The sequence below is a fragment of the Triturus cristatus genome, chromosome 2_2 (genome assembly GCF_964204655.1).
Source record: "Triturus cristatus chromosome 2_2, aTriCri1.1, whole genome shotgun sequence".
Taxonomy (NCBI): Eukaryota; Metazoa; Chordata; class Amphibia; order Caudata; family Salamandridae; genus Triturus; species Triturus cristatus.
Genome location: NC_140582.1, coordinates 463,127,959 through 463,144,066, shown reverse-complemented (window position 1 = coordinate 463,144,066; position 16,108 = coordinate 463,127,959). Strand labels below are relative to the sequence as shown.

The 16,108-nt window shown below is 43.7% G+C and overlaps 1 protein-coding gene across 12 annotated transcripts in view; it reads left to right on the top strand.

Moving 5' to 3' along the window:
- The window catches only part of BLTP1 (bridge-like lipid transfer protein family member 1), a 1,988,102-nt gene that overhangs the window by 327,973 nt on the left and 1,644,021 nt on the right, over window positions 1-16,108 (top strand). For all 12 annotated transcript variants that reach the window (XM_085641559.1, XM_085641555.1, XM_085641564.1 and 9 more), the window contains one exon: window positions 15,700-15,876. In XM_085641559.1, the coding sequence (XP_085497685.1) occupies window positions 15,700-15,876 (177 nt within the window). The remainder of the gene's footprint in view (window positions 1-15,699; window positions 15,877-16,108) is intronic.

Sequence of the window (16,108 nt, the reverse complement as noted above, 5' to 3'; positions counted from 1 at the left end):
CGTACGTGGACGACTTCAGGGCGGGGTCGTGTGGCGCCATCCCCTGGCGCGCAGAGGTGCTGCTGCAAAAAATTAGCAGATCCAGTCTGACGCCTGGGGATATTCTAAGTTAACGAATCTGCGGCTAGACAACGTCTCTACCAGATACATCGTTACCGAAGGTAAATAACTCGTACTACAAGTCCAAAAGGATAGGGTAGTTCTCAGAAATATATACATTACCTGCCGGCGGTCGCCAGTAGGTAGTTATAGTTAGGGTCTAGTTTTATTTATTTATTTACGGGTTTTGTATAGCGCCCGAATCACCCCATACGGGGTATCTCTGCGCTTTAGACTGCTGATTGGCCACTGAGGGAAGTATGATTAGAAAAGATGTGTTTTCAGTAATTTCCTGAAGACCCCTAAATTAGTACATTGGCAAAGATGTAATGGGAGGAGATTCCAGTAACGGGGTGCCAGATAGGAGAACGCCTTACCTCCCATCCGGGCAAATTTGATGCGAGGGATTTGTAGGTATGCAAGTTGGCTGGATCTCATTAATCTAGTGGGAATGTATCTAACAAGTTTCCGAGCAAAGTAGCCAGGACCCAAGTTGTGCAGGGATTTAAAAACCATGCAACAGATTTTGAATCTGACCCTCTTTTTTATAGGGAGCCAATGGAGGTCGTGAAGCAGAGGAGCTGAGGGGGTCCTGGGAAGTGCGTTATTTACTAATCGGGCAGCGGTGTTCTAGACCACCTGCAGTTTGCATAGAGATTTTTCTTTCGCTGCAATTAACAAGGCATTGCAGTAGTCCAATCTACTGATAATCAGTGATTGGACCAAAGATTTACGTGTAGATAAGGGAAGAAAGGGGCAGACCCTACGCAACATGCGGAGAGTATGAAAGCAGGTGTTGGCGGTACTGTTAACATGTTCTTCAAAAGTAAGATCATTGTCCAGGCGCACACCCAGGTCCTTTACAACATCTTTAGGGGACGGGGCAGAGCCCAATTCCTCTGGCCACCAGCTAGGGGACCATCTTAGTTTTGCCTCTCCAAACAACATGATTTCTGATTTGTCAGAATTTAGTTGTAAATAATTTTCCCTCATCCAATGCGCAACTCCTTTCATGCCCTCAGAGAACAAGTCCAGGGTAAGTGGATTTGCTTTGTCGAAAGACATCAAAAGTTGCGTATCATCGGCATAGGATATGGGGTCAAACCCAAGCCGTCTGAGGTATCCTGCCAAGGGGGCTACATAGATGTTAAACAATGTAGGGCTCAAGCAAGAGCCCTGAGGTACCCCCTTGCTGATACCGGTGGTTGACGAGCTAAAGGGACCTAGATTGACAGTTTGCGTCCTGTTGGTCAGAAAATCAGTCAGCCAACTTAGCGCTTTACCTCTTACACCCATCTCCTCAAGTCTGGTGATGAGGACCTGATGAGATATGGTGTCGAAGGCAGCAGACAGGTCAAGCAGGACCAATAACACTGCCTGACCCTTATCTGCTGCCATTCTGATGTTGTCTATGACCTCCACTAGTGTAGTCTCCGTACTATGTTTTGGACGGAAACCGGATTGTGATTCGTCTAAGCATTGGGAAGATTCAATAAACGTGGATAGGTGTTTGTTGATGTGTTTTTCGAGGAGTTTACTGAGGAGGGGGAGCAGCGAAATGGGTCTGTAGTTGGTAAAGTCCTGCGGTGACAGCTTCACATTTTTCTTAATAGGAACGACCTGGGCTGCCTTCCACTCCGCCGCAAGAACACCATCCTTTAGTGACTTATTAAGGATAGCACAAATAGGACTGGCGAGAGAATCTGACAAAGTAGCTGCAATTTTGGCAGGCATAGGGTCTAGCGGCGAGCCAGATTTGGTACTTTTTAGGAGAGCAGCAACTTCCAATAAGGTGCATGCAGGGAAGGTGTCTAGGGTGTGTAATGTCTCTTTGACGGGGATGGAATTTAGGGGCTGACTGGGGCAAGGCCTACTAGTCGAGGTAATTTTTTGATATATGTTTTCAATTTTCTGAGACAAATAATTTGCTATATTGTCACAGAGGTGTTGTGAGGGAGCAGCATCTGTTTTACAAGCTTTAGGATTAGTAAACGTATTTAATATTTGGTAGAGCGTACGAGAGGAATTTTCAGCATTGTCAATCTCAGTCGCGATATGCATTTTACGGGTGAGCCTCAAATTTTTGTGATAAGTTGTTAGAGCATTTTTGAATAAGACTTTATCATTTTGATTGTGTGAGAGGCGCCAGGTCCGCTCCAACTTTCTGCACCGGGATTTCTCTGTTTTCAGAGTAGGTGTGTACCATGGGGCTTGCACGCGTTTAAGAGGGTTCAGTTGTGATTTAGATGGAGCTAATTGGTTAATGGCTGCTTCAAGGTTGGCATTCAAAGCTGTTACATGGTCCTCAATATCATCCAACTCATTGAAACATGGCGGGATAAAGAGGTCCTGAAAAGATTGAGGAGTAACTCTACGCCACTGTCTGAAGACTCTGGTGAGTCTGGTTTCATGTCCTCCTAGCTCCTGTTTGCTTAGGATTGAGAAGTCCACCAAATAATGGTCAGACCACTCTAGAGGAGTCGTCGCATTGTAGCGGATGTCCGAGGAGTTGGTTAAAATAAGGTCGAGCATGTGCCCGGCCTGATGAGTGATATTTGTGTTTATAACGCTTAAACTTAGAGTAGATAGGTCTGCTAATAAGGAGAGAGTTTCCTTGTTGCTAGTATTTTCTCCCTGGACATTAAAGTCCCCAAGTAATAGAAAATTATTCGTGGAAATTGCATGCGGAGAGATTATTTCCAGTAATCGACATGAGAAATTAGTTAAAGGTCCAGGTGGTCGATAGACCAAGGCGCCTTTCCAGCAGAATTGTGAATGTAAGTCAATTCTGAAGATCATTATCTCCATCAGATTAGTGCAATGCTGTTCTATAATAGTTACTTTAATAGGGTCCTTAAATATAAGAGCCAGGCCTCCGCCTGCCCTGATAGGCCTGTCTTGCCTTAGAATGCTATAGCCCTCAGGGAGAGCGATAGCAATATCGGGATTGGAATGAGGCTTAGTCCACGTCTCAGTTAGAAATCCAATGTGGGGATGATTAGAGGCCAACAAATCCCAAATATTAATGGCATGTTTGGGTAGTGAGCGCACATTGGCCAGGAAGCAATTCCAGGTTAAAATTGATTTAAGTATCACATTTGGAGGCTTTAGTTGGGAAGGTGGTATCTTCAGATCGGTACTATTGTAAGTTAAGCATTGAAATCTGCAGTGCCTGCAGGAGACGGGACCATCTAGGACAGCTGGGAACACACATGTAGGTTTATGAGGATTCCTTTGATGGCTCTGAATTCTGATGGCTATGAGATCAGAGCTGGAATATTTTATGCGTACCGGAGTTTTTACATGCGGTTCCAAAGTAGCATTTGTAGGGGTACTGGCCACTGGCAGCGTCCTGGCGCGGACGGGCGCAGACGGGCTTGCCTTTGGCGTGCCTTCGGCGCGCCGCCGGCGCGCCCGCTGCGCGCGTTCGCCAGGCCATTGATTTTAAACCCCAGTGCCCCGGAAGTGGTGGGGGGAGGGGGAGGAGTCAGGCCCTAGGTCCACCCTCCGTGCAATCGGCACAAGCCGTGACGGACCGGGGTGCAGGGCGTCTCCAACAAACAAACAGCGAGTAAGTAATAATTAAAATTTTTAAAATGATGAAAATATGTGCAAATAATGCAATCAAGGCGTAATCAGCACCTCAGCAGCAGCGCTCAGCTTTGTCCGCAGCGCGTTCGCCAGGCCATTGATTATAAACCCCAGTGCCCCGGAAGTGGTGGGGGGAGGGGGAGGAGTCAGGCCCTAGGTCCACCCTCCGTGCAATCGGCACAAGCCGTGACGGACCGGGGTGCAGGGCGTCTCCAACAAACAAACAGCGAGTAAGTAATAATTAAAATTTTAAATGATGAAAATATGTGCAAATAATGCAATCAAGGCGTAATCAGCACCTCAGCAGCAGCGCTCAGCTTTGTCCATGAACAATGCTAATAACTCTGGCGCTTTTTCACAAATCTTTATGAAATTTTCACAACTAGTACACCAATCCCTTCAGCTGCTATCTGAAAAGTTTCAGGGTGATTAGTCAAGTGGGAGGCCGAGAAAATGGGGGGTCCCCAATAGGCATTTTCCGAAGGCAATTTCCCAAAGGGGTTTTAGACATGATGGCAGTCCGAACCGCTGGACGGATTTGCACCAAATTTGGCAGACAGCTAGATCCTGGTCCAGAAATATCTGTTTGTGATTTGGAGTAAATCCGTTCAGTAGTTTTGGAGTTATTAAAGAAAAAAGATTTATGCATATGTAGGATGTAGCAGTACTAATCAATCTATTTTATGTCAATTGGATCATTAATACATTGATACACTTGTGAGTGCAAATCATTTAAAAATAAAACCTCACAATGTATATTCTGTTATGTGAAGAAAAATAGGCGTCTTTCGCCCAGTGCAATTATTTCATTGAGGCCAGTGGATTGAGAAAAACCTTATAACTCACTCCTAGAGATGGTGAAACACCAAGGGGCTCGGTCTCATGCTGCTAATCTCACACACTGCAGTGCAATCTCAGTGGGCGTGACTCTCATGCCTTGAAATGCCATCATGCTGATTTGACGTCTCACACTAGCACTCTCTCAATCATAGACCATTTCGAAAACCAGAGCATAGTTTTACCACCTGTCCCTTTTTATAATGCAACTGGATATTATTCAACTTTTCTCAAATACAATTTTGGGGGGGGGTTTAACACTACACGTTTGTGCTCCCTCACGTGCCCCCCATAGAATCTTTCCAGTTAATACAATGTTCTATTAAAGTCATCTAGATGTTATGCCTCAAAACCAAAGTGGTGATTTCCTTAGCAGAATCACAATCTCAATCACAGAAGTCATCGGGCCCATGGCATAAACACTTCCCACATCATCTCAATTAAACAACTAAACCTCCAACAGTCTCATGCCAGACGTCCCTTTGTAACACAGACTGCTTGAGTTGTTTTCCCTTTGAGCACTGGCCTAGGCCTGACTCAACCGTTCACATTTTGATAAATAGAAATAACCAGCCTCAGTGTAAAAATGGCATTTATACAGCAAAATAACTTGTTTGAAGTAAATATATATATCTTTGCTGTGAATGTATTTACACCTGTGACTATTAAAGTCAACTTATCCTAAGAATCTACTCTTCAAAATACAGAGCTGTACATACAAGAGCAAAGCATGCGTAGCTCTTGGACCAGCAAGGCTAGCGCAGCAAAGAAGGCGCTTAAATATCTCAAGATCTCTAGGCACATTGTTACTTCCCTCATGTACAAGTGGTCTCATTGGGGTGAGACTATCCCATCTGGATGTTATAGTTGGAAAATAGCATTAAGAAAAGTAGAAATTCACTGAAAAAAAACAGAGGTTCCAGGGACATTATAGTACGGAACTAGCATAAAAAATTCATAGAAATTAACAAAAAAAAAGATTACAGGGACTTTATAGTTAGGTTCAGATTTTACACACACAAAACAATAAAAATTCAGCAGTTATAGTTATCTAAAGTAACTACCACTCGTGCCCTTAGGCAACTATAACTCACGCCCCGCCAGGCACTAATTACTCCACATATTACATCACTCATGACATCTTACATGTTCTCCTTGAGAATATTACTGCAACAGATGGCATAAAATTATTAATGAGAAAACTATGCATGGCGGAGGTGCAAATTATAGTTGTCTTACGGCACGAGTTCTAGTTACTTGAGATAACTATAACTACTGAATTTCTATGGTTTTATATGAAATCCATGAATTTCTAGGTTTTTTTTTTTACATAAAATAATATTTAGTTAAATTGGTGTGTGAGTTTCTGTGTGGCTTTGTAGGTTTGTGAGTGGGTGCGTGAGTAGCTGTGTGGGTGTCTGAGTGGTTTTATGGGTCTGTGAGTGGGTGTTTCAGTGGATGTATGGGTGTGTGAGTAGGTGTATCAGTGTGTGTGAGAGACTGAGTGGCTGTGTGGGTCTGTGAGTGGGTGTGTGAGTGGTTATATGGATGTGTGACTGGGTCTCCGAGTAGATATATCAGTGACTATATGGGTGTGTGAGTAACTGAGTGTGAGTGGGTGTGAGAGTGGCTGTATGGATGTGTGAGTGGCAGTATAGATGTGTGAGTGGGTGTGTGGTGGCGAGTGGTTTTGTGGGTCTGTGAGTGGGTGGGTGTGTGTGTGAATGGATGTGTGGGTGTGTGAATCCATGTGCAAAAGGATGAGTGTGTTATGGGTGGGTGTATGAGTGGCTGTTTGAGTGGTTCTCTGGGTCTCAGAGTGGATGTATCAGTGACTGTATGGGTGTGTGATTGACTATGGGTATGTGAATATGTACAGGAGTGTGGGTGTGAGAGAGTGAATGTAGGTTTGTGAGTGGGTTTCTTTTTTTTTTTTTTAATTGGTTCCGGGTCTGCAGATTTGTCGCAGATTCACACGGGGCCGTGCAGAGCGCATCAGCAGATCCTCGTGTGTGTTAAAAACGTTCTTGAGCAATTTCTTGCCCACGAGGGTTCCCCCACAGACCCTACTATCACTCCTTTGGAGTCAGGGTGCTGCTGCTTCCATGACCCTTTCTGTCACTTTTAAGTTCTATTTTGACCCTCGGGGACCATATCTCTATATGCAAAATGACAGCTGCAACTTAACTCTCTCATTACGGCCAGTCAATCATGGCATTGCTGTTGGCTTGTGAATCCGCTGATCCACCGCGGTCAATCTCCAGTGGATCAATGTCCCTAGATATACATAAATCTTTTTTCTTTAATAACTCAAAAACTACTGAAAAGACTTGCACCAAATTACAAAAAGCACTCCTTCTTGACTAAGATATAGCTTTCTGCCAAATTTGGTTTAATTCCATTCAGCGGTTCGGGCTGTAGTCATGTCTAAAATTCCTATGGGAAATTGCATAGGGTAAACATGTTTTGAGAGCCCCTTTTTCTCTGCCCCAACTGGCAGAATCACCCCGAAACCTTCCAGACAGCAGCAGCACTGACTGGCACACTAGTTTTGAAAATTCTGTAAAGATTCGTCAACCAGCTCTAAGTAATTTTTTCTGAAAAGGCACGTTCTAGTTGGGAAATGGAATTGAAAAAATATCTTAAAAATTCACTGAAAAAAACCAAAGGTTGCAGGTACGTTATACTTTGGTTCAGATTTGCCACACACTAAACCATAGAAATTCAGCTGGTCTAATTCTCTCAAGTAACTATAACTCGCACCCTCGCCATGCACTGCTAATTATCCCACATATTACATCAGTCATTGCATCATTGATGCTATCACTGCAACATTTTCTGTAAAATTATTGATGAGAAAACCATGCATGGCTGGGGTGCGAGTTATGTTTACCTTCGGGCATGAGTTATAGTTACTTGAGATAACTATAACTGCTGAATTTCTATGGTTTTGTGTGCGCAAAATAATAACCTAACTATAGCGTACCTCTGACCTGTGGTTTTCTCAGAGATTTTCATATATATATATATATATATATATATATATATATATATATTCATATTCACTGAAAAAACCATAGGTTTCACACACGTTATAGTTACGAATTAGCATTTAAAAAACCTTGCAAATTCACTTAAACCATAGTTTTCACACATGTTCTAGTTAGCTGGACATTTCACTCGTAAAAAAACAATGAAATTTCCCCGTTATAGTTAGTGCAGGCAACTATAACTCACGCGACCGCAATCCTCTGCTGATGACGTCAGATATTACATCACTGTATTTAGACACTTATTTACCCATGTCTTCTTCCATTAATCTTTAGCTATACATATATTACAAATATTTATTTTTCATAAAGACACATATGTCATCAGTGATGTAATATCTGACGTCATCAGCAGAGGATTGCGGTCGCGTGAGTTATAGTTGCCTGCACTAACTATAACGGGGAAATTTCATTGGTTTTTTACGAGTGAAATGTCCAGCTAACTATAACATGTGTGAAACCTATGGTTTTCTAAGTGAATTTGCAAGGTTTTTTTAAATGCTAAGTTATGTATTTATTAATTTATTTTTTTTTCAGGTTTTTCACCGTGCGCGCACCCTGCGCGCGTTGTGCGCGCACCTCGCGATTTTTAAAAAAAAAAAAATAATTTTTTCTCCCTTGGGGGTCCTTCTGTGACCCCCTGACCAAGGGTAGGGGGTCAGGAACTGTCCACTCTGCCCCCTTTTCACGTTCTCCACCTTTTTTTTTTCACCCCCTCAGACTGCGAGAGACAAAATGGCGGCCGACACTTCCTGGTTTCGACCGATTCGAATGTTTACCGACATCTAACAACCAATCAGAATTGCGCTCGCGCACGGCAGGGTGCGCGCACCGTGCGCGCACGGTGCGCGCGTATAGATATTGATATGCTTTTAAATGCTATTTTCTCAGGAAATACTGCACAGATTTATACCAGACCTGCAAAAGGCACTTCCTTGCCTTATGGCTACCTCATAACTCACATGAGTGATGTCACTGACCATGTCATGAGTGATGTAATATGTGACGTCATCAGCAGTGCATTGCGGGCGCGCGAGTTATAGTTAGCTGAACTAACTATAACGGGGGAATTTCAATGGTTTTGTACAAGTGAAAAGTCCAGCTAACTATAATACCCCTGAAACCTATGGTTTTTTCAGTGAATTTCTGAGGTTTTTTAAATGCTAATTCCTAACTATAACGTGCCTGAAACCTATGGTTTTTTCTGTGAATTTCAAAGGTTTTTTAAATGCTAATTTCTAACTATGCCTACAGAGATAGGACATGTGAAGAAAGAAGAAAAAATGCACAGAAAGAAAAAAAAGAAGTGCAGAAAGAAGCAACAGAAGTCCTCAAAGACGAAGAAAAGTGCAGGAAGAAGGATAACGTGCAGAAAGAACAAAAAGAAGAGCAGAAAGAAGCCTTGTTGCAAAATCATCCTGTACCCTCAACTTTTTCAGACGGATACTGGTGGTAACTGAGTCTGACTAACCAGTCCTAGAGCCAGTGCTATGTTAAAAGACACTTAGAATACAGTGAAAACACCTACATACACTAGAGAACATTATGCGTTGGGGTCCCCCTGTGATTAGCATGACCTCCTCTGTAAGCCCCTAGTATATAATAGGGCAGGGGGATTAAAACTACCTCTTAAAACAGGCCACAGGGCGTTTTTGCCCACGTTAACTCAGGCCCCGTCCCCTCCCTTCACCACTGTGTAAACACGCCCTGTGTCCGTTTTTAGGTCTCGCCTGACCCAGCGCATGCGCTGGTCTGGCGAGACTTATTGAGAGGGCTCCAAAAAGTGCTACCAGGCCAGCCTAGAGCTACAGTGCATGTGCGCGGGCGCGCGCCGCTTTTACCACGATTACTTTCACTTTCGCGGCCGCTTTCATGTTTGATCGCGATCACCGCTTAGCCTAGCCAATAGGTCTCGCTTTTGGGACCTTATAAGTATTTAGTTATGCAACTGTTTCATGGCTAAACACTTATAAGGTCCCAAAGGCGAGACCTATTGGCTATGCCAATGCTTGTTAGTTGAATCCCGAGGGTCCCTAGGGTCCAACTAGCCCACTAGGTACCTCCAGTAAGTGCCACAGAGCTGCGTTGCAGAGAGGTGTAAAAAGTGGCACGGCCTGGACCACCTCTCTGCAATGCTGCTCAGTGGCGCTTACTGGAAGCACTTGGTGGGCTAGTTAGCCCCCAGGGGCTCTCAGTATTGAAGGAAAATTATATCCCCAATTTAAAACGTGCCATAGTGCGTGTTTGCACACGTCACCTCAGGCCCCGTCCCCTCCCTTCACCACTGTGTAAACGCGCCCTGTGGCTGTTCTAAGTTGAGAGATTAAGTCCCCTTGAATCCTAAGGGTCCCTAGGGTCAAACTAGACCACTAGGTACCTCCAGTAAGCGCCACAGAGCTGCGTTGCAGAGAGGTGTAAAAAGGGGCTTGGCCTCAGAACACCTGTCTGCAGCGCAGCTCCCTGGTGCATACTGGAGATGCCTGTTGGGCTAGTTGGCCCTCAGGGACCCTCAGTATTGAAGAGGAATTAATTCCCCAACTTACAACTCGCCAGGGGGCGCGTTTGCAGAGTGCTGCAAGGAGGTGGCGTGGCCTCCGGCACTATGCCAGGCTTTTATTTATTTTAATTTTTTAAGAAGGGGGGCTGTGTGGTTCCCCTTCTTATTCTAATTTATTGGCCCTGATGACCCCATCCCCCAGGGCCTGCTCCTAATTATATTTTTTTGACCCCAATCCCCAGGGCCGGCCACTGTTTTTTTATTATTTTTAAAAAATATATATTTATAGACACACCTAGGACATGCTGGACAAACCGTACGTACCTATCACCATGACGATTTGCGTGATAATTATTAAAAGGCGACTATGCATACAATGAATCCACGTGGAATGTATTTACACCACTAGTGAAGCTCTGACATGTCTGATGCCCTACCGTGCATAATCCCGGTAGTCGTTTATTTATACAAACATGGGTAGCTATTGACGGGCACATTTAATACACATGCACACCAAGCCATTCAAAGGGGATTTGACAAAAATTCGACCAAAACTATGCAAGAAACCCCCCTCACGGTTAATAAAACACACATCCACTGCCGGATGTGTAATACTTTTTATTTTACTCTCTGGAAAGGGGACGAACATCACTTGAGAGTCACAGCGCGCTCCTGGCAGAGCCCAATGCTGTGTTACACCCACCATTGCCTGCTGAGTGCCACACACCTCTGTGTTGTATTCCACTAGCTAGTGCATATGCTATGACACTCTCTAGCCCATGTGCACTGTAACACCACCCCGTGAATATGTCATGCCACAATTGTCTTCGCACGGGTTATATTGCCCCATCTAACGTGCCTTCCTCGATGCCTATGTTATAACGCACAGTGCTATGCCATACATATTACAATCTGGGATCCATATCTTTGTCACAGTGCATATGCAACGTTACACTCCCCAGCACATATTTTATATTACAACTTTAGAGACTAGTTAGGTTACACAACACTGCCCTGTGCATATTACACTCCAAGGCGCATATCGCATAGCACGCGCTAGTGCCTGTGCTATCTCGCGCTCTCCAATGAATCTGTCATTGCGCACAATGTATTGCATATTATATTTCACGCCCGGTTCATTTTATATCACACTTTTTGGTGCATAGTTTATACCATACACTATATCTAGTTCTCATTTTCAATCGTGCTCTCAGGACTATGTTCTATATAACACTGTGTTCACCTACCCTTTTCACGGGCATTACATTTTGCGATAGGGGGTGGAGGGTCAGGGGGTGTTTCTGCCAAGTGAGCCCGGAGTCACAGTCACAAACGTCATCTTCTTCCTGAATAAAAGTGAGATTATGCTGCATACTTGTTCATATTTTAAGTAGTTCGCACAGACACACGTTTTAAAAACAATAAAGTTCCTAATACCCGCCCCGCCTTCTCTGAACAGTTGGCTTGCTGCCCCATCCCCCTCCTCCCTATCCTCTGTTGTGTGAATCCATGGACTTGCCTCCTCCCTCCTGCCATGCATGGTCTGATGTGCTGCCACTGCCCTCAATTTAGTATGATGTACCAGTCCACTCCTCCTGCCCTCCATTGCCCAATTCTATGCCCCATCATTGACCTCCTGCTTAAACTCTGTGCTTAGCTTGCTGCCCCTATTCTCCTTCCCCCTGCCCTCCGATGTCTTTGTGTATGCCCCTGCTCCATCCTTTTTGCCCACCATGTTCCATGGACCTGCCACTCCTATCTACTCTGAGTGTTCTGTTGAGCTACCACTCCCCTCCCACCTGCCTAGCATTGTCAGATGACTGTAACCTGTCCCTGTCACCTCCACCTTGCCTGTCCACATGCCATGCCCCTATCCTCTTCCTCCTGTCCTACATGGTCCATTGTACTGCCACACACTTCTGCCCTCCCTGGTCTGTTGTGCTGCAACTGCTCCTCCTGCCTGCCCCGTGCGGTCTGTTGTGAGGCCCCTTCCCCTGAAATTTCTTGTCTGTGCACAGGTCCTGACCCTCCCTTCTATCCTCCATCGTCCTTTGTGCATGCCCCTGCACCCTCCTTCTTGCCCATCATAGCCATTGTGCTACCACTAACCCTCCCACTTGCCATGCATGGTCTTCTGTGCTGCCATGGCCCCTCCCACCTTCCCTGTGTGGTCAGTTAGCTGCCCCTGAACCCTCCCAGCTTCCCTCCATGGTCTGTGTGTCTGCCATCACAGTCTCACTGTTGCTCTTCATGGTGTGTCTTGCTTCTAGTGCCCATCCTACCTGACCTCCATGGCTATCTTGCTGCTCCTGCCCTGCCCCCTTGCCCCCAGCCCTCTGTTTAGATGTGCAGACCCCTACTCCCTCCCTCCTGGCTTGTCTGTTCCATTGTAATGCCCCTGACCCATCCCTCCTGCCCTTTATGGTCTGTTATGCTGCTGCTTTCTCTCCTGTCTGTCCATTATGGTCAGCTAGCTACCATTACCTCTTTCCCCTCTGTTCTCTGTTGTCCATGTGCATGGTCCTGTCCCCTCCCTCTTGCTATCTATGGATTGTTGTGCTGCACTCCCGTCCCGCATGCCCTGTGTGGTGTATTGTGCTGCTGCAAACCCTGATGCCTGCCCTGCAGGGTCAGTTTGGTGCACCTCTCCATGTCCCTCCTGTCCTCTGTTATCCAAGTCCATGTCCCTACCCCATTTCCTTCCATGATCCAATGTACCATACTTGCGAACATTTAGAACTTGGTAAGAGGGAGATTTTGAAAAAAAAAACTGGGGTATTGATTTTCCCCTTTGAGTTACATTGAAAAAGAGGAGATTGTAGACAGGAGACAGATAAAATAAAGCCCATTTGAGCTTAAAAACATTGGACGTTTCCTGGCTGAATCGGGTCTGTTGGCATGTATGGTTGTACTACCATTGCCTCTTCCTTCTGTCTATTACATTGCCACAGCCTCTCTTGCAAGTCCTGTATTGTTGGTTTGTTACCCCTGCCCCACTTTCCACTGCCCTCCATAGTCTGTTGTGCTGCCACGCCCCTTCCTGCCTGCTCAGTGTGGTTAAATTGTTGCCTTTGCACCCTCCTACCTGCCTTCAATTTTCAGAGTCTGTGCCCCTAGCCTCTGCCTCTCAACAGTATCCTAATGAACAACTAGATTGCTAACATTCTATATTTATTACAAAAGTGTGGAACGCCTGACGTCATCTTGATGTAATCAAAACTGTAATACCTAGAGCATTTCCTTTAGAAATTACATATATGAGAGGGTCTTATTGGCATCAAAATTATGGTTAGTGCTCTGAAAGACTAAAATAAGGACATATTTTCTGAGTTTTCAAATAGCGAGAAAGCACTTTTAAATTATTATCCAGTTGACCACTTGATTAAATGTTGCACTTAGGGGAGAGGATGTGGTGTTACTTCCAGAACTGCAGACTTTGCAACTGGGGAACCAGGTTGGAGTTTCTGCTTCAGCTCGACATTCTGTGATTCTGGTCAAATGACTTAGTCTCCCCATGTCTACAGCCAAAATGAATTTGTTCTTGTGTGATGTAACCAATGCTCATGTAAAGCACTCCAATACCTGACAAGTCTGCACTATATAACACTGCAAAAACACAAAATAATAAGTGTTTTGCACACTTCTGTCATTGGGCTATATTTGGGCTACATTTGGGCTCTTTTGTCTCTGGTGGCCATCTTGGCAGACTTATTTGTTAAGAAGTTTCCTAATTTCCTCATTTACTGCAGTCTCCTCAGTAGGAAATACTTTCAGTTTTTTACTTTGATTCCAAAGGCATTCAGATGTCTCACACATTTGCCATAAATTCAGAATGTTATCACTCTTTTTGCTCATTAGATCACTGTAGTAAAGCTACTGCTCACCAGGGAAAACTGCTGCTGGTATTAAAAGTGCATGTTTCAGTCTGCATGTCAGAATTTTTTAATGAAATAGAAGAGGATTTGAGAAGTCACTCAAAATGTGCCCTAATTTTTCTTTCTTTAGCACTAATCATACTTTTTATGGAAAAATGAACCCCCTCATTTTGTTCCTTTTTAAATTAAATGTTTTAAGAGTTACCACTTTAATCCAAGCAAGATGGCTTCAGGTGTGCCATACGTTTATCATAAGTAGGACTGTTAGCGCTCTAGTTGTTCTTTGGAACACTCTGGGAAGCTGCAGTAGAACACAAAGGAATCAACTGACAGTCTCTGCCCTTGTTGGATGTACATGTTTTACTGAGAATGTCAGACTTCATTCTCACATGACTGAGAAAGATAATGTGAATTTACAGAAAATAAGCTCTCAGTTTAGCTTATAGATCACCTTCCAAACCTCTGTGGGAAAAGCATGAGAAAATATTTTTCTCTCAATCATGATATCCCAGCAGAAGGCTTTTTCACATGGTGAAATCACCTTAGAACATACCACAGTTCCTAAAATGAGTATGGTACCATCAACAAATGATTTATAATGTAACTAAAGTCTTAAAACCTTCTATTAACTGCAATGCTTTTTAATGAGGTGCTATCATGTATATTGGTCCCAAGATGGCTGCCAACACTTCTTGGATGAAGTGCTGACAGCCAATCAGATCTCAGGATGAGATGTGTGGTTAGGCTCCGCCCACATATATATATGATTTTACTTTTGATTTTCTCAGGAACTACTGAACAGATTGACACCAGACCTGCAAAAGGCACTTCCCTGACCTGAGGACTACCTCTCTGCCAAATTTCAAGTAATTCTGTTCAGCCGTTCGGGCTGTACCTTGGACTAAAGGTCCCTATGGAAAATTGCATGGGGAAAACGCGTTTCGGGACCCCCCTATTTTCTCAGCCCCCGCTTGACGAATCCCCCCCGAGACTTTCAGGGTAGGAGCGGAGCGGAGCGCCCCACCTATTTTGAAAATTTCGCGAGGATTCGTCAACCGGCGCCAAAGTTATTCCAAATAGAATATTGCGGATTTCCTATGGAAACACGGTACTAACTATAACTATCTACTGGCGACCGCCAGTATATATATATATATATATATATACACACACACACAGAGGTTAAAACTCTGTTATAATTTTCTATTTAGGAAAACGTTATTCTTTCTATACTAACCAAACTAAAGTAAAAGTTATACCGTAAATGTATCATTTATGCACCACCTTCTTATTATTGTATTTAACGCTACTCCAAACAGACTATTTTCAGCTCGCTAACCATGCAACAATAACTCACCACTCTACCATGCACTGTGTTCCAAAAAATGATGAGATTGGAGATGTCATAAGTGTTGTTATAAAAGCTATGAGCATAAGCAATGTAATATGAAAGGGTGAAAGGAGTGTATGGTGAGTGTTGAGTTATACTTATAAAATTAAAAGAAAAAAGGTTGCAGGATCATTTAGAACCAGTAGGTAGTTTTAGAAATCAGATTTGAAGTTGATACTGTGGAAGACTTGTTTATTTTCACAATGAGCAGTACTTTTTCAAATATAGTGTTCTTATGGTTTCTAGTCTCAGTTTACACGTTTTTTGCTCTACATCTTGCTTAATGCTAATTGCTGATTTTGCTGGACATTACCGTTTAGGGAAATTTGGGGTAATTTAAGTTTGTTTTATACAAAACAGCGTCCACCAGTGGATGGAGTACTGCGCGAAGGTCATATCAGCCTCTCTGGTCTGCAGTTACGAGCACATGCAATGTTTTCTGCCGAAGGACTTCCGCTTGGAACTGATACTCTTGAGTATGCATGGCTGATTGATATTCAAGCTGGAACACTCACAGCAAAGGCCACATCACCCCAGGTTTGACAAACTGTTTAACATGTTCGGAAATATAGTTGTATACAATATTTTTAAAAATCATGTGTACATGTGTGAAAATCTTCTTACAATAATATGTGCAAATATTAACGTTGCACTGAAAAAGAAATGTATGAAATTTTATAACAGCGTCATTCAATTTTTATTTAAATGAATAGTAGGATACATGCACCAATGCCTTATAATCTAATAATATGCTTGTTGATATGGAAAA